Source organism: Heloderma suspectum, chromosome 4, assembly GCF_057233095.1.
Source record: "Heloderma suspectum isolate Gila_16-S chromosome 4, 16-S_ref, whole genome shotgun sequence".
NCBI lineage: Eukaryota > Metazoa > Chordata > Lepidosauria > Squamata > Helodermatidae > Heloderma > Heloderma suspectum.
The window spans coordinates 48,120,438-48,145,313 of record NC_139461.1 but is presented as its reverse complement, the minus strand read 5'-3'; the positions used below and the strand labels follow the sequence as shown (position 1 = coordinate 48,145,313).

The 24,876-nt window shown below is 45.5% G+C and overlaps 1 protein-coding gene across 1 annotated transcript in view; it reads left to right on the top strand.

The window, feature by feature from the left end:
* The window catches only part of CNBD1 (cyclic nucleotide binding domain containing 1), a 233,503-nt gene that overhangs the window by 117,748 nt on the left and 90,879 nt on the right, over nucleotides 1–24,876 (top strand). The window contains exons 5-7 of the mRNA XM_084851452.1: nucleotides 2,483–2,643; nucleotides 2,842–2,844; nucleotides 17,420–17,554. Of these exons, the coding sequence (XP_084707578.1) occupies nucleotides 2,483–2,643; nucleotides 2,842–2,844; nucleotides 17,420–17,554 (299 nt within the window). The remainder of the gene's footprint in view (nucleotides 1–2,482; nucleotides 2,644–2,841; nucleotides 2,845–17,419; nucleotides 17,555–24,876) is intronic.

The window sequence follows — 24,876 nt, the reverse complement described above, 5'->3', positions numbered from 1 at the left end:
TAATATACATTCAGTTAAAACTGCAATATGGTAGCGTAGAAAGCGGTCTAAAATTGCTGAGCGCCAATATGTGCATGAGATAAAAGCTAATCTTAATGACTCAGACTGTCACATCATGCCTTTAAAGGGAAAAAAAGCTGCTTTGCATCAATGTGCAATCTTTTCCAGTTCTTTGAACCTGGTTAAGCAATATTTTCAATCTCATCTGATTCAGCAAGCTAAAAATAAACACAAAATTGATTTTTTGCTAAGTAAAACTGACTTGATAAAAATAATAAATGCCTGATGAGTCTTTAATCTCCCAAGATCATTTTACAGACAGATCTTCAGGAAAGCTTGAAAAAATGGACTTATGTTCTTGTGTAATAAGGGTTTTCATCCTAATTCCTTTCTCAGATATCTTTTTAAAATGCTAACAGCAATATTTTTATGATCTGTTTTGCAAATCATAGAGAAGGTCTTGCATGCATTAAACCAAGGGCACCCTAATACAGACTTCCCCAACTTGGTGTCCTCCAGATGTTTTGGACTTCAACTTCCATTAGCCTGAGCCATCATTGCCACTGGTCAGGAATGCTGTGAGTTGTAGTCAAAAACATCAGGAAGGTGGGCAAGCAGCTTGGGAAAGGCTGCCCTAATGTCATAGTAGGGTGTTCAGGACTGGGCCTAAATCAGACCCTCAACATTTCACAGATGGAATCAAGAACATGCTTTTAACTGCTCTACACTCTTACTGCCTACCCTTCCCTATTTCACATTACTCCATAGGCTCTGGGCATATTAATTTACTCTGCAGTTCTCTGCTGATTTCAAAGGCAGGAGGAGGTAGGGATGTACGAAAGTGACTTACCTTTCGCAGATTATGTTGATGGTGGGGGGGGAGGCGTTCCGTCCCTCCCCCCGGAATCCTGGACAGGAGGGGAGGCGATCCGTTCCTCCCCCCCAGAATCCTCGATGGCCGGCTGTGCTCTGCAGCAGCTCCATGGAGCAGCCGGCCAGGCCCAGCCCAGCCCAGAGCCGTCTGTAGCCAGATTTCCGGCCATGGAGGGCTCTGGGGAAAAACAAAACAAAACACCGCGTACGCAAATGGCGGTGGCTATGGCCGCCACCATTTGCGTTCCTTATTTTTGGCCATCTGAATCTACATAAATATTTACGTAGACTATGACGGCGAAAATAAAGGGGAATGCAAATAGCATAGTGGGAGCTATTTACGTCCCTTTTTGATTCGCCGTTTTAGCCTACGTAAAGATTTACGTAGGCTAAAACGGCGAATCAAAAAGGGACGCAAATAGTGCCTGCTACGCTATTTGCATTCCCCTTTATTTTCGCCATCATAGTCTACGTAAATATTTATGTAGACTAAGACGTTGAAAAATAAGGAACGCAAATGGCGGCGGCCGTAGCCGCCGCCATTTGCGTACGCGTTTTTTTTTTTTTAAACCCAGCCAGCCATGATAGGCTATGTAAAGGTTTACGTAGCCTATCACGTTGTGTGTGTGTGTTTTTTTTTAAAACCCAGCCATGATAGGCTATGTAAATCTTTACGTAGCCTATCACGTCTTTTTTTTCTTTTTTCTTTTTTTTTAAAACAAGACTGGAAATGGCGGTGGCGGCAGCCGGTCGGAAGACCAGCTGCCCCAGCCGCCGCCGCCAGAGCCACTGCCGGAGCCGCCGCCGCCTGGAAGATCCGCCCCAGGTAAGTCTCGTCCTGGGGGGGATCCGCAGGGTGGGTGGGGGGGGGGTGGCACGAGATCCATGGCGGAATTCTCTGACATCCCTAGGAGGAGGTTTGTTCTTTAGGTTAAATATATAGCAGAACAGAGACCCCACCCCAATAATTGCAGAATCTGTCAACATCCATTCAAAATGGACTTCACAAGTATGTGAAATGGCAAGCTATGGCTGGGTAGGGTGGCCATTTTTATGCATCACCAAAGAAGAGGGAATGCATCCCCCAAAAAGGGGACAAAAGAAGACATACATCTGCATAAAATATGCACATGCTATTTATATGTACAGATGCGAAATTAGAAATAATGACTGTAATTTAAAGAGAAATAGAATACATCTCACCATAGCAGGGAAGACGGTGACCAGATGAACTGTATGTAGGTGCTCACTGGTGATACGTAACTTAAAAGTTCCTGCAGCAGCAAAAAAAATAGCCTCCTTTAAAAGTGAAAAGGTGTGTGTGGTGGGTTCCAGGGGTGGCAAATTGGTCCCCGGAGCCTCTGAGGTTGCCTACCCTTTATTTAGACGTTGGTGTCACCAAATCGAGCATATGTAAGTTCTTCTTTTGGAAACAATAGCAGGAAGATAGACAGTTACAAGAAAAAGTATATTAAAATATGTTTCATAATTACCCCATGTGGGTTTATTATGCCTTGTTATGTTGGCTTCATGCTGTAGGCATGTCAATTTTAGTTTTCATAAAAGGCTGATAAATTACAATCTGTTCTTAATTTAATTTTAATTCCAGTGGATGGAAGCCAAGGGCTCTATACAGTTCTGAAAGGCTCTGCTAGACCACAGACAAAGTTTTACAAAAAAATGGTTGGAGGAAACTTTATTTTAGCACCCAGTCAGACTTCTACCAACAGTGCATCTAAACCGTCCCGGTCATCATTATGCCAAATGGCGGTAAGTTATAACAGAGGCATTGCCATTCTGCAAGTAATACTGTAACTGAGAAGGCCCAAGTAGTCACTTATAACTTTTCTTTGTCATACACAATTGTCAAGAGATGAAGGGAAAACAGAAAAGAAATGTACAAAATGTTTTTTAAAAATAAAAAATGCCTTTGCAGCTTACTAATGAATATTTTTGTTTACCTGTTAGCAGGTGTGTCTTCATGTGTTACTCTGTTGCAATTCTTCACAAAGTTGGCTTGTGAATTTTGTTGACTGCAATAGGGTTTAAGCAGCCTAACTTAAACAGCCATTGTGGATCATTGTTTATGAGAACCATGAGTTGTATCCAGTGGTGTCTGCCTGCCAGTGGAATGGACACCACGGCAGAATGGATTCCTCTAGGGATGGCGTGGGTGCTCCATGCAGTCTGGGAATCCGATGGAACCACCCCTGCTCACACCCCTGAGCCCTGCTTGCCAAGCCTCTGCCCCAGTTTGCCCCTTGCCCGCACTCAGCAACGGGCCTGCATTCACCCCGTTGGCCTCGACGAGCTTCGCCATCACCATTTTTGAGAAATAAAATGGTGATTGCAAAAATGCACATATTTGCACACACATGAAAATGCGCATTTTTGCGAATGCGCATATTCATGTATGTGCAAAAATGCACGTTTTTCAAAAGATATGCATTTTTGTGCACAAATATGCATTTTCACAAAAATGTGCATTTCACACATGAGAATATGTGCATTTTTGCCATGGCCATTTTTTTTAAAAATGGCAACTGCAGAGCTCGACGAGGCTGCTGGGGTGAGCGCGGGCTGCTTGCCAAGCATGGGAGGAGCTTCAATGTGGTCTGGGGACCAGCGAACAGGGGCAGGGGCTGGGCGGGCATCTGGAGAACCCAGACGGGGGTAAGGTCACACATCCCTAGATTCCTCTTTCCCCATGCAGCCTCCTATATGCCCCCCAAATCTGCTCTGCAGGGTTGGAGAACCCTCTGGGGCAGATCTGGGGGGATACACAGGTGGGTACAGGTAGGAGGAGAAGACGGGGAAACCCCATTGGAATTCTGCTCATGCAGCACTGGATATAGCCCAGTGGATGCAGTCTTAAACCTTTGCATATGCATAGAAACCAGTCGGCTAGCAGAAATGAATTGAAATCCTGTCTCAAAACGTGGTTCAGGAAGGCTATGGTGTTTTTTTCTCTCCCCTAGAGTTCCAGAATGGATCTTGAACCTAAAATCTCCCAGTTGCCTTGACCCCCCAAGTGGAATGGAATTCCTCAGGAAAAAAAATCTATTCAGAATCAGTGGCACATTAATGAGGGAGGGAGAGTCTTTTGTGGCTATAACAAAAGACCCTTTTTTCCTTCCTCTCCGGAAGCAGGCAAAAAGACTGTAGCCCTATTCAAACCTTGGAATCCATGTAGACCCATTGTTTGGAAGGGAAGCAAGGTCATGCCCATTGTCTCCCCTGCTACCCCAAACTCTATGTATTGACCACTCCTGTGTGCACAGAGCTTATAGATGTACAGTTCGTGCAGACGTAAGCTCTTTCTGCATGACTGAAGACCCTGTATTTTGCTGAGAGAGGGAGAAGCAGGAGATAGTATTCTGGGATTGATCCTTTTCCTGCACTTAATTTGAACCAAAGTACAAATCATTTTACATGAGAACAAAAAAGAAAAAAAGAAAGAAAGATAAAAACTGTAATTTAACTTAACAGTGGGCCAATTTGGAATATCTAAAGATATATTCCAAATGAACTACGACTGAATTTTCCTAGTTCAGTTGATGCTGCTGCACAGAGTGTGAGAATGCCAAGAAGCAAGAGACATAGCTGGTCAAAGCAAAGCCCACTAACATAATAGTCCTTACCTGATTATTTTCACTTGGACCCTCATTTCAAGCCCAACTAGATGTGAAGGTTGATACTCCTCAACCTTTGATACTGCCAAACACAACCGCTGCCCTTCTGTGTCATCCAATTAGGGATGTCAGAGAATTCCGCCATGGACTCCAGTGAGGCTGGATTCTTTAGAATCTGGCTCCCTGGAATCCATGGCGGAACGGCCTCCTGCCCCCTGCCACCCTGCAGAATCCCCCTGGGACGGAGCTTACCTGAGGCGGATGCAGTGGCGGCTCCGGCGGTGGCTCCAGTGGTGGCGGCGGCAGCGGCTCCGGCTGGTCTCCCAGACAGGCAACCATTTGCGTGGCTGCCTTTACTGTGATAGGCTACGTAAATACTTATGTAGCCTATCATGGCAAAGAGCAGGGGCGCAAATGGTGTAGTGGCTGCCATTTGTGTCCCTGCTTTTTGCCGTGATAGGCTACGTAAATACTTATGTAGCCTATCATGGCTGCCTGCAAGGATGCAAATGGCGGCTGCTACGATGGCTGCCATTTGTGGCCACAGCAGCCCAGCCGCGGCCAGAACTCTGGCTGTGTCTGGTCCCGGCTGGCGGCTCCGCAGAGCCAGCTGGGGAGGATTCCGGGGGGAGGGACGGAGTGCCTTCCCCCCACCGCGGATGCCCCAGCGTGGAATAAGGTAAGTGTTTTGTACATCCCTACATCCAATAGCACTTACCTTTGTTGTGATTAGGGATGTTGGAGAAATCCGTCACAGACTCCAGTGAGGCCGGATTCTTTAGAATCTGCCCCCCTCAGAGTCCGTGGTGGAATGGACTCCCCCCCACCCCCTGAAATCCCCCCCAGGTGGACCTACCTGATGGCAGCTGTGGCAGCTGCTCCAGGTTGTCTTCTGGCCATTTGCATGCCTGCATTAGGACGTGATAGGCTACATAAGTATTTACGTAGCCTATCACAGCCTAATGCAGGCATGCAAATGGCGGCCGCTACTACGGCCGCCATTTGGCCACAGCGGCCCGGCAGCGGCCAGAAGTCCGTCTGTGGCTGGCCTTGGCCAGTGGCTCCGTGGCCTTGCTGTGGAGCGGAGCCGGCTGTGGAGGATTCCAGGGGGGAGGGATGGCTCGCTTCCCCCCCCAGCAGACCTCAGCAGTGGACTGGTAAGTGGGATTCATACATCCCTAGTTGTGATACCACATTGTTTCCCTTCCTTCACAGCTGCTCACAGAGGGTGGGGAAATCATGGCAGGGTGCCATGATAAGAACTATTAGATGTTATAGGAAGGAAGAGTTAGACCAATTGTGCTCATTTTTGTCAATATACATACATTTAATACCACAGTCTTCATTAACATTGAATATATGAACATGAGAACTTTCTTGCCTTGTCGGCAAGAATAGGGCCTTCTCAGTAGCAGCACCCTGGTCACGGAATTCTACCCAGAGGTTTGAATGGCCCTTTTTTTGATGGGCTTGTATCTCTTACACGTGGAAGCCCAGTGTCAAGGCTGAGCCATAGGCAGCTATCAGAGGTGAGCCAGGGGTTGAGCCAGGCCCAGAGGACATAAAACTGCATAAAATTTGCACATGCTAATTTATATCTGTATACACACATTTAGAAATAATTACTAGGGTTTATTTAAATTTCACAGAAGGCAAAGCCAGCCAATTAATTTCAGGCAGCCAATTATTTTCTCATCCCAGTAATCGGAAATAAAATAAATTCATCAATTAATTTGCACCCCGTCCCAAATCATCCCAAATAAGGAGCTCCTCTGAATTTGTAATGGTGAAAATATGCCAGAAAAGAGAGCGGTGGGTACGTTTTTCATGAGCGACACACACATTTAAAAATGGCGATGTTTGCACCAAAATGGAATTTCAAAACATTTACAGAGCGCTAACCCTCTCTTCTACAGCTGTGACCCCCTAAAAATCACTTCTGTTGCCATAAATAGACACTCAGGGCTCTGGGGAACAAATCTAGGGCCTAGGAGAATAGAGTCTGGACTGGGGCACCAGAGCCCAGGCCCAACAACACCCTTGGTGGCCACGCAACAGCAGTGGTAGCATTCTGGGGCCTGCTGGGTTATCAGGAGCTAAGAGTCCATCCCAGGTTTTTGAGGGCCCTTGGCAAGGCACCCTCAATATTTTAAGTGTCAGTCCCAGGTTTTTGAGGGCCAGATACCCTCAGTATTTTAAGTGCTAGTTTCAGGTTTTTGAGGGCCCTCGGGCAAGACACCGTCAATATTTTAAGTGCCTTGCAATGCCTATGGTGGCCACTATTGTCAGCACATATTGGATGCCCCCCTGTAATGATTTCCCTATGCTCAGTTTACAATCTGTCATACCCTGGCATTCCTCTGCTATTGCTGGGTTGTTCATTTGCTTTGCTTTGCCTTTATACATAATGAAAAGCAGATTTTAGCTCAAGCTGTTTTATAGAATAATGTGATTTTGAATGGATAGTTTATGTAGCATAGCCCAGGGCTGGGGAACCTCTTTTAGCGCGAGGCCAAATTCAGCTCAAATCTGGAGAAGCTCTTGGGGGCTGCATTTCTGTGGTGGACAGGGCAAGAGGCAAAAGGGATGGGCCCAAAACACAAAAAATACGAGTATGTTTTAGCTTAAAGCTCTCAATGCCAGCAACTTAGGGTAGTCATTTCAACCTTTTAGAATGGGAAAAACCCTGCACAAAAGCTGTGAAACCACCAAATGAATTGTGGAAAGAGGTTGGGGCCAGGGGAAGGGGACATGGACTTTGGGGAACCCCAGAGAGCTGGATTTGGATCCCAGTAGGGCTGGATTAGGCCACTGGGCCTGAGGTTCTCCACCCCTGGCATAGTCACATAGGAAAGCCCTGATTCTGTAAACCTTTATGGATGATGAGGTGTGGCCTGATTACTCTGAGCATCTGTGTGGGCAGGGAGTTTCATTCTGTTTCCTGACTCCTAACTGAGCAGAGCAGAGGAAGCTGCTCTAGGGGCTATACAAGCAAGCAAGCTCCCAGGGAGCGAGCTATCAGAGCGAGCAAACAGGGAGAGCAAACTGGAGTTCAGTAGGGGAGGTCAAGGGGGAGGCCCCTAACCATTTTTTTTAAAGAATTATTTTTCTTGTAACACACACTTCTATACCAGTGGGTCTCCATTGTTACCCTCCAGTGAACAGAGGACAAAGCACAGGCTATTCTAGTACAATCAGAAAGCTAGAAACATAAAGGGAATAGAGATGATGGAAGGAAAAAAAAACTCTCCAAAAAAGACCTGCAAGGTGTGTGCAATGTTTCTTTTCTTGCCTGAGATCAACATGGCCTACATGTGCAACAAATGCAAGCTGATCACACTGCTGGAAGAAAAAGTAAGAGGACTGGAGCAGCGAGTGTCATGCCTCAAGGGAATATGAGAAGGCTCTGGAAGAAAGTGGCCATGTTATACTTGAGTCCTTGGTTCTAAAGGAAGCAAAAGCCGAGTGTAGCCAAACGTGTGCCCAGGATTTTAGGAAAGCCAATTTTAATAAACTAAGAACACTGATAAGTAAGGTCCCATGGCAAGCGACTCTAACGAGAAAAGGAGTCCATGATGGGTGGGAGTTTTTAAAAAGGAAATTTTAAAGGCACAATTACAAACAATTCCAACAAGAAAAAAGGTGGAAGACAACACAAGAAGCCAGTGTCACTTCGCAACAAGCTTAGAGATGACCTGAAAACAAAAAAAGCACACATATAGGAAGTGGAAGGAAGGCCAAGCAACAAAGGAAGAGTCCACGCAGGTAGCACAGAATTGCAGGGATGGCATCAGGAAGGCTAAAGCTGAGAACAAGCTGAGGTTAGCGAGGGATGCTAAAAGCCACAAAAAGGCTTTCTTCAGATATGTGTAGGGGTGCACGAAAGTCACTTACCTGTCCTCGAAACTTTTCGTGGTGGGGGGGAGGCGCTTCGCTGCTCCCCCCGCGAAGATCAGGCCAGGGGGGAGGCTTCCTGCCTCGCTCGGCCGGAATTCAGGCTGGGGGGGAGGCTTCCCGCCTCGCCCGGCCGAAATTCAGGCCGGGGGGGAGGCGCCTTGCCTCGCCCGGCCGCGAACTAAAAAGTAAAAAAAAAAACAACGCCCCCGTGATAGGCTGCGTGACGATTAACGTAGCCTATCACGGCTAGATCTGCAAAGTCAGCTGTGATAGGCTACGTAAATCGTCACATAGCCTATCACGGGTGACTTTAAAAAAAAAAAGCGCGTACGCAAATGGTGGCCCCCATAGGGAACTATTTGCGTTGCCCTTATTTTCGCCGTAGTCTACGTAAAGATTTATGTAGACTACAGCGACCAAATAAGGAGTGGGAATGGCGACTCCCTATGGGGGCCGCCATTATCTGTACGCGCTTTTTTTTTTTTTTTTAAAGTCACCCGTGATAGGCTACGTGACGATTTACGTAGCCTATCACGGCTGACTTTGCAAATCTAGCCGTGATAGGCTACGTTAATCGTCACGTAGCCTATCACGGGGGTGTTTTTTTTTCTTTTATTGGAATGGCGGCGGCGGCAGCCGGTCAAAAGACCGGCTGCCGCTCCCGCCCCGGACGAAGACCCGACGAACCGCCGGCTGGACCCGCCGCCGGGAGGGACATTCGCCAAAGGTAAGTCCCGTCCCGGGGGGGGGGGGTGCGGGGTGCGGGGGTGTGTGGAGAATTTCTCCCTGAAACTTGTTCGGGGGGCCGAACACGTTGGCGCTCGGCCCCCCGAAGTTTCGGGGAGAAATTCTCTGCCATCCCTAGATATGTGCATTGTAAAAGACAGAGGAAAGAAATGGTGGTTCAACTATTGAAAAGGGATGGCAAAGAAAAGATTACAGATGACAAAGAAAGGGCAGAAGTGCTCAATTCCTACTTTGGCTCAGTCGTCTCCCTAAACAGGGTCTATGACCCCCTGGCAAAGGTGAAGTAGAGGCTGAAGGAGCAGGATTACAGCTTGAGAGAGATAGACATATGGTCAAAGAACACCTAATTACTTTGAATGAGTTCAGATCTCCAGGGCCAGATGAACTGAATCCTAGAGTAATAAAGGAACCTGCAGAAGAACTCTCAGAACCACTGTCTATTATCTTTGAGAAATCATGGAGGACGGATGGGTGAAGTGCTAGATGACTGGAGGAGGGCTAATGTTGTCCCTATCTTCAAAAAGGGAAAAAAGGAGGAACCTGGGAACTACAGACCAGTCAGTCTGACCTCAATTCCTGGGAAAATTCTGGAGCAGATGATAAAGGAATCCATCTGGAAGCTCCTTGAAAACAATGCAGTGATTACTCAAAGCCAACATGGATTTGTCAAGATCAAATCCTGCCAGACTAATCTGATCTCTGTTTTTGATCAGGTAACTTCCTTTGTAGACTGTGGGAATGCTGTGGACATAACATATCTCGACTTCAGCGAAGTTTTTGACAAAGTACTCTGTGATATCCTGCTTAGCAAACTAGCTAAAAACGGGCTAGATGGAACAACCATAAGGTGGATCCATAGTTGGCTACAGAAGGAGACTGAAAGAGTGCTTATCAAAGGGATCTTCTCAAACTGGGGAGAAGTAATGAGTGGGGTACTGCAGGGCTCAGTCCTGGGCCTAGTGCTCTTCAAAGTTTTTATTAATGACTTGGTTGAGGAGGTGCAGGGAATGCTGATCAGATTTGCAGATGACACAAAACTGGGCAGTATAGCTAATACCCTGGAAGACAGAAACAGAATTCAAAGTGATCTTGATAGGCCGGAGTGGTGGGCAGAAGACAACAGAATGACATTTAATAGGGATAAATGGCAAGTTCTGCACCTAGGAAAGAAACCAAATGCACAGTTACAAGATGGGGGATACTAGACTCAACAATACTACAAGCGAGAAGGATCTTGGAATTGTTGTAGATTGCAAGCTGAATATGAGCCAACAACGTGATGTGGCTGCAAAAAGGCAAATGCTCTTTTAGGCTGCATTTATAGAAGTATTGCTTCCAAATCCTGTGAAATACTAGTTCCCCTCTACTCAGCACTGGTTAGGCCTCATCTGGAGTACTGTGTCCAGTTCTGGGCACCACGCTTTAAGAAGGATGCAGACAAGATGGAGAGGGTTTAGAGGAGGGCAACAAAGATGATGAGGGGACTGGAAACAAAGCCCAAGAGGAGAGACTGAAAGAACTGGGTATGTTTAGCCTTGAGAAGACTGAGGGGAGATAGGATCGTGCTCTTCAAGTACTTGAAAGGTTGTCACAGAGAGGAAGGCCAGGATCTCTTCTTGATTATCCCAGAGTGCAGGACACGGAATAATGGGCTCAAGTGACAGGAAGCCAGATTCCAGCTGAACATCAGGAAAAGCTTCCTGACTGTTAGAGCAATACGACAATGGAACCAATTACCTAGGGAGGTGGTGGGCTGTCCCACCCTGGAGGCATTCAAGATGAGGCTGCACAGCCATCTGTCAGGGATGCTCAGACTTGGATTCCTTCACTGAGCAGGGGGCTGGACTTGATGGTCTTATAAGCCCTTTCGAACCCTAGTATTCTATGATTCTATGATTCTGTGAGCAGGCCATTTGCTTCAGTATGAATAAAAAAGTGTTGGCCATTCTATGGAGCAAGTGAATTAAGCTTAGAAGACTTGTTTGATACTTGGTAAGAAGATACAAGAGTCTGGTGTGATGCTCTATAGGAAATGGAGCTTTGTGCACAGGACTTTTGAGTATGGTGTAATGTAAAAGCTGGGATCACTTTCCTGCCTTTTTTTTGGTGAGCTGAATTGTTCTGATTGGCATCAAGAGGTTGGGGGAAGTTGTTTGTTTTTTGTGTGGCTAGCATTGTCACTTACAATCACTGACAATAAGCTTACATCAACCAGCTGGAATTGATGCCACTAGGCTTACCTTTCAAGCATTTAAAAGTATTGTGTCTCAGGCAGGGTCTCATCCGAACAAAACAATGAATGAATTCCAAATGCCTCTGGGATGCAGGAACAAATGGCTCACAAAGACCCTGTCTTTGAGAATTCCTTGTGCTAGCCTGATGGAATAAAATAGTCAACCTTGGGCAAGAATGACAGGGAGAAAAGATTAATTCTTCGTTATTCTTTCTGTCTAAATTGGATCTTTCTTACAGATTGCCAGAGGTGTGCCAGAGCTGTTTTCTAAGAAGAGAAAGAAAAGCCAATTTTGAATGTGTTCTTTGGTGACAGCTTTAGTTGAAGTTTTTGACACTGTAGGCAAAGTATAACATTAGTTATCTAGTCTAGCCATGGTATACTGCATTTAATTGTTGAAATGAGAATGGATACTGTTCTGGGCAAATACTTTATGCAGCCACACTCAGGACTGACAGAACTTGTTCAGAGGAAATTATCTTCAATAACCGCTAAGTGGAAGGAACAACACACAAACACAAACACACACAAAGGCATATCAGAGAAATTTACAATGGAACCAAATGACTTTGGATTTTCATGAATCTGACCTGTGGATTCCACAGTGGACCAGCTTTTCCCCTGTTGGGTGGATTCCATGGACTTGCGGACCGATATTCTAATGTTTTCAAATTCTGTGCAAATTTCATCCTAGAAATATATGAAAAATAAAAAACCCTGTCCAAAATGCACCTTTCCCTCATAGGATAAAGTGTAAAAATGCGCATTTCAGGGGAATTTGCACATTTTTGCATGCACGAAATCACACAATTGCATATTCATGCAAAAGCGAATTTGCAAATTCGGAAACAAAAAAAATCTGATTCCGCTGATGGGCGGACGACGGAACGAAAGGCACCTGACAGTCCATGAAACAAATGGAACAGATTTTACACAATCAGGACATACCTACAAACATACACACACAAACACACACACAGTTTCCAGGCACATGGCTGGGATTTACTGTTTAATTGTAGCAGATCTTTCCTAACTAGCAATGTTTCTGTAATGTCCACTTCTTAAAAATGTGCAAGAAAAAAGAGAAGGGCCAAAATGCATATTTATCCATTCTGATGTTTTGCTTTGTCATTCTGTTCAATAGGACATAAGAAAAGAGACATTTTTATTTGGGTATTTTTAAAGCCCTTTTCCAAGGTTGCCTGTATACAGTGTAATGGTCTGCAGCAGTCTCTCAAGGAACTTAGGACCTCTGAAATGTAGGCTTCTATAATGGAAATACTGAAAGTTACTTGAAAGGCGGGTAGTGAGGGCCCTGTTTGGTATGGAAGCGTACTTGATAAAGGCCCTTTAAATAACAAACAATTCCCTGTCCTTACCATTCTCACTGTTGTTGTTGTTCAGTCATTAAGTCGTGTCCGACTCTTTGTGACCCCATGGACCGTAGCACGCCAGCCCTTCCAGTCCTCCGCTCTCTCCCAGAGTGTGCTCAAGTTCATATCTATTGCATCGGTGATGCTATCTAGCCATCTCATCCTCTGCCGTCTCCTTCTCCTTTTGCCTTCAATCTTTCCCAGCATCAGGGTATTTTCCAGTGATTTTTCTCTTCGCATTAGGTGGCCAAAATATTGGAGCTTTGGCTTCAGTATCTGTCCTTCCAATGAACAGTCAGGGTTGATTTCCTTTAGGATGGACTGATTTGACCTCCTTGCAGTCCAGGGGACTTGTATGAGTCTTCTCCAACACCACAGTTCGAAAGCATCAATTCTTCGGCGCTCATCCTTCCTTATAGTCCAGCTCTCACAGCTATATGTTACTACTGGGAAAACCATAGCTTTGATTATGCAGACCTTTGTCGGCAAGGTGATATCTCTGCTTCTTACTATGCTGTCTAGGTCCCATGGCAAGCAATTTTCATCACTCTACACTAGGGATGTTAGAGAATTCCACCATGAACTCCAATAAGGCTGGATTCTAAAGAATCCGGCCCCTCAGAGTCCATGGCGGAATGGACCACCCACCTCCACCACCCCACGAAGTTGCTGCGGAATGGATCCTACCTGCCTCCGGCCGGTCCAGTCCGTCCACTGCTGTCCTGCAGAAGAAAATGGCGTCCAGTGTAGCAGACGCCATTTGCGTCCCTGTTCTTTGCAGTAATAGGCAAGAGCAGGGATGCAAATGGCATCCGCTATGCTGGACGCCATTTGCATCCCAGTGGCCGGAAGTCTGCCAGTGGCCAGAGCCGGCCGGCAGCTCTGCAGACTTGCCGCAGAGTGGAGCCGGCCAGCGAAGATTCTGGGGGGGGAGGGACGGATCACCTCCCCCCCGCGGACCCCCGTGGACTCCAGGTAAGGGGGTTTTGCACATCCCTACTCTACACTTGCTTACATAGAACCACATTTGCTGCTTTAATTAGGGGGTGGGCACATCCTTAGGTGCCTGTGTTACAAAGACTAACTTAGAACTGGCTGATTGCATGAGCAAAAGAAGGCAGTAGTGCCATGAGTTCACATATTGTCATGCTTTGATGAGGCCTCGTGGGATCAAAGTGTTGTTGTTGATAACCACAGTGTTGCATTCTCTTTTTGTTGGGTAAGGGGTGTACATGCTGTCCTGACAGTGCTGATGACAACTTCCAGTGAGATCTGCTCTTGCTGTCCTGCAGTTGCTGTCCTACTTGCTGTCCCGTAGTAGATGTAGCTTTACAATCTTGACCACACAAGCCTTAAAGTGAATGTCCCAGTCCATTGATCTTTCTTGTCTATTAGCAACAGGCTTGGATTTTGATGAGTGAAATAGTTCAGTGACTGGTTCCGTTAGATATTAGCAACTTATTTCCAGTTCTGAATGCTTTCTGGTCAAATCAAAAGACCCTCCACTCCTCTTCATGACGCAGTGAGCAACCTAGGTTCCTGTGCAGGGAGTTTATTCTTACTTCAATAGAAGTTCTGTTGAGATGAGAAAACTCTCTGGAAAAGACCCTGATGCTGGGAAAGACTGGAGGCAAAAGGAGAAGGGGGCGGCAGAGGATGAGATGGCTAGATAGCATCACCGATGCAATGAATATGGACTTGAGCACGCTCCGGGAGAGAGCTCAGGACAGGAAGGCCTGGGGTGCTATGGTCTATGGGGTCACAAAGAGTCAGACACAACTTAACGACTGAACAACAACAACAGTGTAAGAGCTAATAGATTTAGGACTGAGGTCTCGGACACCAAAGGCAGCATACTCTGAAGACCTCCACCCCTCCCCATTTGTGGCATTTTGATCTATTGTGTACATTAATTAAATGCCAGGGATAACACAGTAGCTACACAGTGCCTCAATGTGTATCCTATAAGATAATAAAGCTGAATTAGGAAAAAAAGGAGAGCAAAATAGTTCTTGGCAAATATTATAAATCAGTTAGGCACAGAAAGAATAACAATAAAACATGAATATATATCTACTATTAGAAGCGAGTACATTAAATATGTAAGTAATTCAGTCTTTGAATGAACCTGGCATTTTAAACAACAACAATATGTGCATTATTCTCCATATTGGGAACATTTTCAATGCATACAAATTTGACTGTCTAGAAAGTGCTTATAGAGGCCAGCTCTGAATTCTTATCTAGGGAAATTTTTGAAGGCAGCTCAGTTGGTTATGGTGGATCCAGTCTGACCTGTTTTAGGGATCAGTTTCTTCATGTGGGGTTCCATGATGCGATCTGGGGTTGGGTAGGGGAAGGAAAGGAATTCTCCTGACCTTCATTTGCCCTCCCATCAAATCCTTCCCACTCCAAATTGCCTCTTCAGGTACATCCATGCTGCAGTTGGCTCTAGGGAGTGGGCCGGCAGGAGGATGTAGTGATTTCTGGTGTTGCTGCTGACAGAACATGTACCCATGGGAGATCATGGGGTTTAGTGGGTGCATGGCTGTGGTTCATCCTTTTACTCACTGTTGTTGCTTTGTCTACAAGATCTGGGAGTGCAGTGAACTCACAGTAGTGGCCTTAATGGAAGGAATAACTTTCTGTGATTTCCCTTTCCACTGGTACCAGGTGGGCTCTTCTAACAAATGATTAAAATCCTCATATACAGTATGCTGAGTGCCAAGTATATAGATTCAGGTTAAATTGTATGTTTTTCTTTTCAAAAGAGATGTAGTAGCCAAATGTTGCCTTTAGAATTATAGACGTAAGATCAGGCCAAGGGCTAAATTCCAGGCCAAGGGCTAAATTCCAGGCCAAGGGCTAAATTCCAGTGGTAGGTGTGGCAGAAGGCAAAAAGGACAGGGTCAAAATACCAAAAGTATCAGCATACATTTGCTTAAAGCTCTTACTGTCAGTAAGCAAGCCTTAGGAGAGGGATTCCAATAATTTAGAATGGGGAAAAAACTGTGACTGGGGGAAAGGTGTTTAACTATCTGGGAAGTCCTGGAGGGCCAGAATTGGCCCCTGCATTAGATAGATGCCATGATTCAGGTAGAAGTGGATGTAGAACAATGTTATCATAACATACAATATCATTACCTTTTACGATACTATTATTCTCATGCAATAAATGCAGTTTTGGTATTTATCATTTGCACTGGCATATATGCTCCGTTTCCAGGTGCACATTTACATTTTGGATGGATCATTTTGCATTTACATTTTGCAAACTGTACCCTTGACATTCTGTATACCTCGAGCTACTTACTTGTATAACTAGATGTGATGGTAATTGCATAAAAACAATTACAGTTTGTTTGTTAAAAAATGTAAGTAGCTATTGTGCACCAGCCCCCCGAGTAGCATTGGGAACACAGTGCTTAGTGGGGGTGGTTAACCCATTTTCTCTGCCATGGTCCTGACAAGTCCCTGAAGCTTCTATTAGTGTCTGGAGGGATGTTCCCACTGGTGCTAATAGAAATTTCTCTCCTGATGCAAATAGCAGCTGAGGGGAATAATTTTTGTCAGGACTGTAGCAGCGGGGAAAGGGTTAAAAATCCCTCCCTGCCAAATACAGTCCTGATCCTGCTCACCCCTCCACAGTAGCTATTTAGATTTTAAACATACATGTTAATTGCTTTAACACAATTAGGGCTCAATCCTATGCAGATAGGCGGCCGCCTCCGAACTCGGAGGCAACTGCCTATCCAATGAAGGGCAGGAGAAGCATGGAGGGGATCATTCCCTCTGTGCTTCTCCTGCCCTGCATTTTTGTCTAGACCACTGATTGCAGCTGTCTAGCCACAGGAGGGCACAGCAGGGGAGGAGGCTGCCATATGACAGATTGGATATGTTGTACAGGCATTTCTGCCCTCCTCGCCCCAGAAAGCCCCCCTGGGAGCACCCCATTTTGGCCACTCCGTGCTCCTCTTTTGAGTGTGAAGCATGGGGCTGTTTTCCGTGCTGCCTGTGAGGCAGTGCGGAAGTGGGGGAATGTCGTTTCCCAGAAAACCAGATATCCTATGGCCTTCTAAGCTGCTGACTAGCGGCCATAGGATTGCTCCCTTGGTGTGCAATCCTGTGCATGTTTAGACAGAAAAAAAATCCCATAATTCCCAGCATTTCCCAGCCAGCCATGCTGTGTGGAGGAATGCTGGGAGTTGCAGGACCTTTTTCTGTCTAAATATGTATAGGATTGTGCACTTAATTTCACACCTTTAGGCAATGGATTTCATTCCTATGCCTCACTGGACTTCAGTATGAATGAATTCTCAGGGTGGTTCACACACAAAATGATAAAACAAATATTGTAACAACACTCCCATGGCGCGTTTGATAGAAAAACTCATTATAAGACATATAACAACTTCTGGATTATTGTCTCCACATCCCCATGGCTAATAATAATTATTTTATGTTTTATGTAAAATATTTCAACCAGCCCTAGTGATTATTAGGTTGAATGTTCAGGGTGTATATAATTTGTTTTACTTGCAATATAGAGCAAAATGAAGAAAATTTACTGGAAATGTTGTTGTGTCATTTTCCTAATTATCTGACAAAAGAAAGAAGAAGGGATGCTAGAATGTTACTCATTTTCTATTTCTTTATTTTGGAAGCTTCATATAGGATGTTGCTTTGGGACTTTGGAACCACTCCCTGCAAGGATGCAACACGATGTGCTAACAATTGTTACAGATGATAATTGTGACTTTCTCAAAATCTCATCTACGGATTACTTAAGAGTAAAAGAGGTAAGGAATTTTTAAGTCTTAAAGTGCATCTTGCAAGAACCAACAATTCTCATCCCTTTTAAAATAAATTATGCCATTTTGTATGAGTTGCTATCCTTTATAGCTACTTACTGTACCTGGTTTCAAGTGGTCGCAGTGGAAACTTGTTTTCAGGCTACATATCTAAAATAAAAATGCATAAAATCCTGATTGTGGCTCACCAAGCCAAACATAATCCAGCAGACATATCTTGTCCTGTCATGTGCTAGACTATCTCTCCCAGTTTTTTTCAGTCACAAGCAGGCAGGAAAAAAATGGTCTGGCTAATGGGCTGCATTTGGACTAGTGACGTAGGGATGTACGAAAGTCACTTACCTGGTCTCGCAGCTTGCTTCGCAGTGGGGGGGAGGCGCTTCGCTTCTCCCCCCGAAGTTCAGGCCGGGGGGGGAGGCTTCCCGCCTCGCCCGGCTGAAATTCAGGCCGGGGGGGGAGGCTTCCTGCCTCGCCTGGCCGAAATTCAGGCTGGGGAGAAGCGCCCCGTCTCCCCGGCTGCGAAGTTCAACAGAAAAGTAAAAAAAACAACAAAACGCCCCGTGATAGGCTACGTAACGATTTACGTAGCCTATCATGGCTAGATCTGCAAAGTCAGCCGTGATAGGCTACGTTAATCGTCACGTAGCCTATCACGGGTGACTTAAAAAAAAAAGAAAAAGCACGTACTGAAATGGCGGCCCCCATAGGGAGCTGCCATTCGCGTTCCTTATTTGGTCGCTGTAGTCTACGTAAAGATTTACGTAGACTAAGGCAAAAATATGGGCAACGCAAATAGCGTTGCCCTTATTTTCGCCGTAGTCTACGTAATCTTTACGTAGACTACAGCGACCAAATAAGGAACGCGAATGGTGGCTCCCTATGGGGGCCGCCATTAGCCGTACGCGCTTTTTTTTTTAAGTCACCCGTGATAGGCTACGTGACGATTTACGTAGCCTATCACAGCTGACTTTGCAAATCTAGCCGTGATAGGCTACATTAATCATCACGTAGCCTATCACGGGGGCGTTTTTTTTTTTTTAACTTTTCTTGGAATGGCGGCGGCGGCAGCCGGTCGAAAGACCGGCTGCCTCCCCCACCCCTGTCGAAGCCCTGCCGAACTGCCGCTGCGACCCGCCACCGGGAGCGACATTCGGGAAAGGTAAGTTCCATCCTGGGGGGGGTGTGCGGGGTGCGGGGGGTGCGGAGAATTTCTCCCCAAAACTACTTTGGGGGGCCGAATACATTGGCACTCGGCCCCCCGAAGTTTCGGTGAGAAATTCTCTGACACCCCTACTGGTGAGTCAAGTTGTGCAAGCCTCCAATAAATGCAATGTGATAACTCTTAGGGAGCAATCCTATGGGCGCTAGACAGCGGCTAGATGGCCATAGGGCATGTCGTTTTCCAGGACCCGATCTTGGAGCCTGCGCTTAGAGGTCGGTTCCCAACCAACCTCCCCCAACTTCCCCGCTTCCTCTGAAGCAGCGCAGAACAGCCCTGTCCTCCATGCTCACAAGAGGAGTGTGGAGCGGCCGAAAAGCATGTTCCAGGGTGGGGCATGTCTGGGCATGTTCCGGGGTGGGGAGGGCGGAAATGCCTGTACGACACATCCTATGTGTTGTCCGGCAGCCTCCTTTCCTGCTTCATCTTCCAGCGTCTCGACAGCTGCAATCGGCTGTCTAGCCAAAAATGCAGGGCAGGAGGAGAGAACAATCCCCTCAGTGCTTCTCCTGCCCTGCTTTGGATAGGCGATAGGATTGTGCCCTGAATGTTCAAAATATTGTGTTGAGCTCATTATTATGATTATTTTGTAAAACACCTACAATTTTGTACCAGCGGTACAAAGAATAAAATGACACAAGCCCTTCCCTCAGGCATATTACAACCAATTCAGGTGCCAAAACATTCCAGTTACATATTATCAGGTGGAACGGATGCAAAGGAGACAGTTTTGAGAGACAAAAAGCCAAATGGCAGTTGATTCCAGCCAAACTGATGGAGTGAGGTGTGCTGTCTCTTATCTCTCTGTGCTGCAACCTACTAAAGACAAATGGCTTGTGTTATTTTAAAGTTACAGTTGCTGGTCAGGATTTTGCCATTATCTGCAGAAAATATTATGTCTTTGGGATTTTGTTTTAAAGAGAAAATGTGGCTTTTTTCTCACCACTGAATTTCTAACGAAATTCAGCAGCTATTTGGTGATGGTGATTTCAGTGGTGGTAGGCATGTATGTGGCCCCCAGGGGGCTTTGAGGGGCAGAAATTGGCCCCTGGATCCTCCAAAGTTGCCCACCTCTGGCCTAGATGCTTCTAAAATGCCCAAAGTGTCCATTGGCAATGAGAAGTATTGCCCATTCTTTGTGGCATCAATGGATGTTCCCAAGCATGCTTTGCAGGAGTATCTAGGTCAACCTTCCCCATCCTGGTGCCCTCCAGATGTTTTAGACAACAGCTCCTAGAATTCCTCACCATTGGCTGTGCTGGCTGGGGCTGATGGGAGTTGAAGTGCAAAACATCTAGAGGGCATCAGGATGTGGAAGGCTGATTTAGGGCGCAATCCTATGCATGTTTAGACAGAGAAAAGGCCTACACCTCCAGCCATGCTGGCTGGGGCATGGTAAGAGCTGTAGGCCTTTTCTCTGTCTAAACATGCATGGGATTACACTCTTAGCCTTTCATCTGAGGACTCTCCTGCCTTGTGATCTTTTTGGCCATACCTACAGGGGTAGGTTGGGGGGGGTGATTGTCTGTGGAGAAGGTTGGCAGGGGTGGTTAGTTCCCATGACTGAAGGACTGAGCTCTTTCTGAATGGGCCAGTGTTTTGGAGGGGTTTGAGCTTAATTTGGAAGGGGCTGGGTGTCGTGGTGCTCAAACTGCTGGAATTCATTTATTTCAAGATGCATACACCTTTTGAGATTTGGGCCATCACTATTTAAGGGTGTATGAGAAATTTGCTCTGTTGAGGTCCCCCCCCCCAGATCTATCCAATTTGCACATCCTGGGCCAGAACACAATATGCGGTCAGAAATCTGTACATTTCTGAAATTGTGATATGTTCCACACAACAAAACAAATGCATTCAACAATATGCACACGTTTCCTTATGCAAAGGAAATGCATAAGTTTCCAAAATGCCCACAAACACACTTTAGCCAATGGGTTGGGTGCATGCCTCCCAAAAATGCACACAAAAAATGTACATTACTGCAGACATTACAAAAAATGTGTGCAAATTTCTATATGGATTTTTTTTTTTAAATCACAAGCTCATGCATGAATGGGGCAGAACGTGTAGACCTCAAAAAAACAGACAGTTTCAGCAAGGCCAAGATTGGCAGATCCATCCCTATTGCTGTATCAAACATAATTATTTAATTAAGTAATAGACTGAAACAGTCTCTTCTGGTTTTATTTATTTATTATTACTGGTTCTTAATCACACTATAACACAGTTCTCTTGGTGATGATCTGCAGTGCATAACAGCAACTGGCTGTTGATGAACCTTGCATAACCACATGTCTGGTTGTGAGCAGACATGAGTGACAGATCTGGAAAACAAACATTATTACTTACATCTGTTCCTTCCCAAATGGGGGTTTATCCCATATATCATTATATAAATCTAAAATTTGGTCCAGTTATGCTACTGAGCCAATCTAAGCTCAAGAACCTAAATATACATTTGTAACATCAAGATACAATTAAGCACAGATGACCATTTTCACTTAAGTAATTTATTCTTTTTCTATTTTATTAAAATGCTGTTTTTAGCCAGAATTTGTACATATAAAAGTAAATCACATTGCAAATGACGAAGTAGCCTTGTGGCACAATCCTACGTATGTGTACTTAGAAGTAAGTCTCACTGTATTCAAAAGGGCTTACTCTTATTCAATTAGTACATTAAGGTGCAATCCTATGGGATGTAGGGACGACAGAGAATTCTGCATGAATTTTAAATGGGATCGAATTCTGACAGATTCGGTCCGCGGAATCCTCCTCAGAACGAAGTGGCCCGGTCGACCCGAACCGGAGCTCACACAGACCCTTTTTTCGTTGTCTGCTGAACGGCGGATTTTATGAAAAAAATTATGAAAAGAAATCCGTAAATCGAAAATGGAGGAAGAAGAACGCAAATGGCTTTACCCCTTTTACAAGGCATTTTCCCTGTGACCCGAGGCTTTCTTTCACTGGGGCTGAGTCTTGAAGTCCATGGAAATCCTCTATCTTTTCTGTTTATTGTCTGTGGAGGTGAGGTCAGGTGAGGTCTGGTGAGGTCAGGGCAGGTCTGGTGAGGTCAGGAGAGGTGAGGTCAGGACAGGTCCGGTCAGGACAGATCCGGTGAGGTCCAGTGAGGTCAGGTGAACAGAAGTTACATGGGGAATCCCCACGAAGGGCTTTACCCTTTTAACAAAAATAAATAGGCATTTTCTCTATGACCCGAGGCTTATGGAGACCGACGGCGGGTTTGCAGAAAGGATTAATCAGCAGTACTTATGGAACTATTTACCTAAGTTTGGGGAGCTGAAAAAATCCTGGGGGAATCGGGGGCATGCGGACGGTGGAATGGGGCTGCCCTTGGCTCTGTGATATCCTTGCAGAGCGGAACCACTCTGTGTGGATTCCGGGGGTGGTGGAACGGATCGCCTCCCCACCCAGGGATTCCCCACCGGAACAGATGGTGGGGAATCCGTACATCCCTAATGGGATGCACCCTGGGTATGCGTAAGCCCCCAAACTCGGAAGCTTATGAGTATCTTAGGCAGAGCAGGCAGTGCATTACTCTTCCCAGTCTGCATTTTAGCTAGATGGCCGTTCTTGCCCATCTAGCGGTGGCTTCAAGGAGGGGGAGGGAAGAAGGCTGGGGACAGCTGAGGATACCTCATAGCCCCACAGTCTTCTCCCCCTGCCCTGTGGAATGTCCCCTTTCACCCACTATGAACCCATATTTCCTAGCTCATAGCAGCAGCCAGCATGTTTTTTTCCACACTGGCTGGGAAAGGGAGGGGAAGGGGAGCACAGTTTCCTGGCTCTGACCTCAGAGCCAGGAAACCAAAATATCCTGTGTCCCTAAGACACTGTCTAGGGGGGATAGGATTGCTCTCTAAGGGTGCGATCCTATACCAACTTGTTCAGTCGTTCAGTCGTGTCCGACTCTTCGTGACCCCATGGACCATAGCACGCCAGGCCTTCCTGTCCTGCGCTCTCTCCCGGAGCGTGCTCAAGTTCATATTCGTTGCATCCGTGATGCTATCTAGCCATCTCATCCTCTGCCGTCCCCTTCTCCTTTTGCCTTCAGTCTTTCCCAGCATCAGGGTCTTTTCCAGGGAGTTTTCTCTTCGCATTAGGTGGCCAAAATATTGGAGCTTCAGCTTCAGTATCTGTCCTTCCAATGAGCAGTCAGGGTTGATTTCCTTTAGGATGGACTGATTTGACCTCCTTGCAGTCCAGGGGACTCGTAAGAGTCTTCTCCAGCACCACAGTTCGAAAGCATCAATTCTTCGGCGCTCAGCCTTCCTTATAGTCCAGCTCTCACAGCCATACATTACTACTGGGAAAACCATAGCTTTGATTAGACGGACCTTTGTCAGCAAGGTGATGTCTCTGCTTCTTACTATGCTGTCTAGGTTGGCCATAGCTTTCCTCCCAAGGAGCAAGCGTCTTTTAATTTCATGGCTACAGTCACCATCTGTGGTGATCTTGGAGCCCAAGAAAGTAAAATCTGTCACTGCTTCCATTTCTTCCCCTTCTATATGCCAGGAAGTGATAGGGCCAGATGACATGATCTTAGTTTTTTTAATGTTGAGTTTCAAACCAGCTTTTGCACTCTCCTCTTTCACCCTCAACAAGAGGCTCTTGAGATCCTCTTCGCTTTCTGCCATTAGGGTGGTATCGTCTGCATATCGGAGGTTGTTGATAATTCTCCCAGCAATCTTAATTCCGACCTCTGATTCATCCAACCCGGCATTTCTCATGATGTACTCTGCATATAAGTTAAATAAGCAGGGTGACAATATGCAGCCTTGTCGTACTCCTTTCCCAATTTTGAACCAATCGGTTGTTCCATGTCTGGTTCTTACTGTTGCTTCTTGACCCTCGTACAGGTTTCTCAGGAGACAGGTAAGGTGGTCTGGTACTCCCATCACTTTAAGAATTTGCCACAGTTTGTTGTGATCCACACAATCAAAGGCTTTAGCATAGTCAATGAAGCAGAAATAGACGTTTTTCTGGAATTCTCTTGCTTTCTCCATGATGCAGCGAATGTTGGCGATTTGATCTCTAGTTCCTCTGCCTCTTCGAAACCCAGCTTGTACTTCCGGTAGTTCTCGGTTCGCATACTGCTGAAGCCTAGCTTGTAGGATTTTGAGCATCACCTTGCTGGCATGTGAAATGAGCGCAATGGTGCGGTAGTTTGAACGCTCTTTGGCGTTGCCCTTCTTTGGAATTGGAATGTAAACTGACCTTTTCCAGTCTTGTGGCCACTGTTGAGTGTTCCAGATTTGTTGGCATATTGAATGCAGCACTTTAACAGCATCATCTTTTAGGATTTTAAATAGCTCGGCTGGAATACTGTCATCTCCGCTAGCTTTGTTGTTACTAATGCTTCCTAAGGCCCACTTGACTTCACTCTCTAGGATGTCCGGCTCAAGTTCAGTGACCACACTATCATGGCTATCATGGCTATCATGGCTATACCAACTTACCTGGGCATATATGGGAACTCAGTGGGACTTACTTCTGAGTATACATGCATAGGATTGTGCTGTAAATTGATACCTATATTTCTGAGGGATAACAGCTTGTTATTTGGATGCATTTGCTCTTTGTCAGAATATGCTTTATTATATTTTTGTGTAGCTCTATATACTACAGGGCATTTCTTTAAGTTACAAGATTGAGGTGTTAAGTCCCTATAATGCCTGAAAGCTAAATGCTCTATAAAGAGTACATGATGTGTGTATTGTGAGTGGGAATCAAATCTTGTTAATCTCAGACTGGAACCACATCTCCTTTAAGGCTTCTTTTTGTTCCTTCACAACTCAGACACTTTTGATTTGCTAAGTGACAGCTTATACTTCAAAAGATCCGTGACCTCTTTGTTGAGACTGACAGAATTGACTTCAATATTAATTTACGTTGCAAATATAGTGTATTTAAAAAAATAATTTCATGTTCTCATTTTTAAAAAATGTGACAGTAAATGTGTCATTTTCTTTTTTAACAAATGACAATAAGAAATTAAGGAGTTAAATTATATTTCTAAATTTATCAATATACTCAAAGCTCAGATATGCATCCATGAGATGGAAAC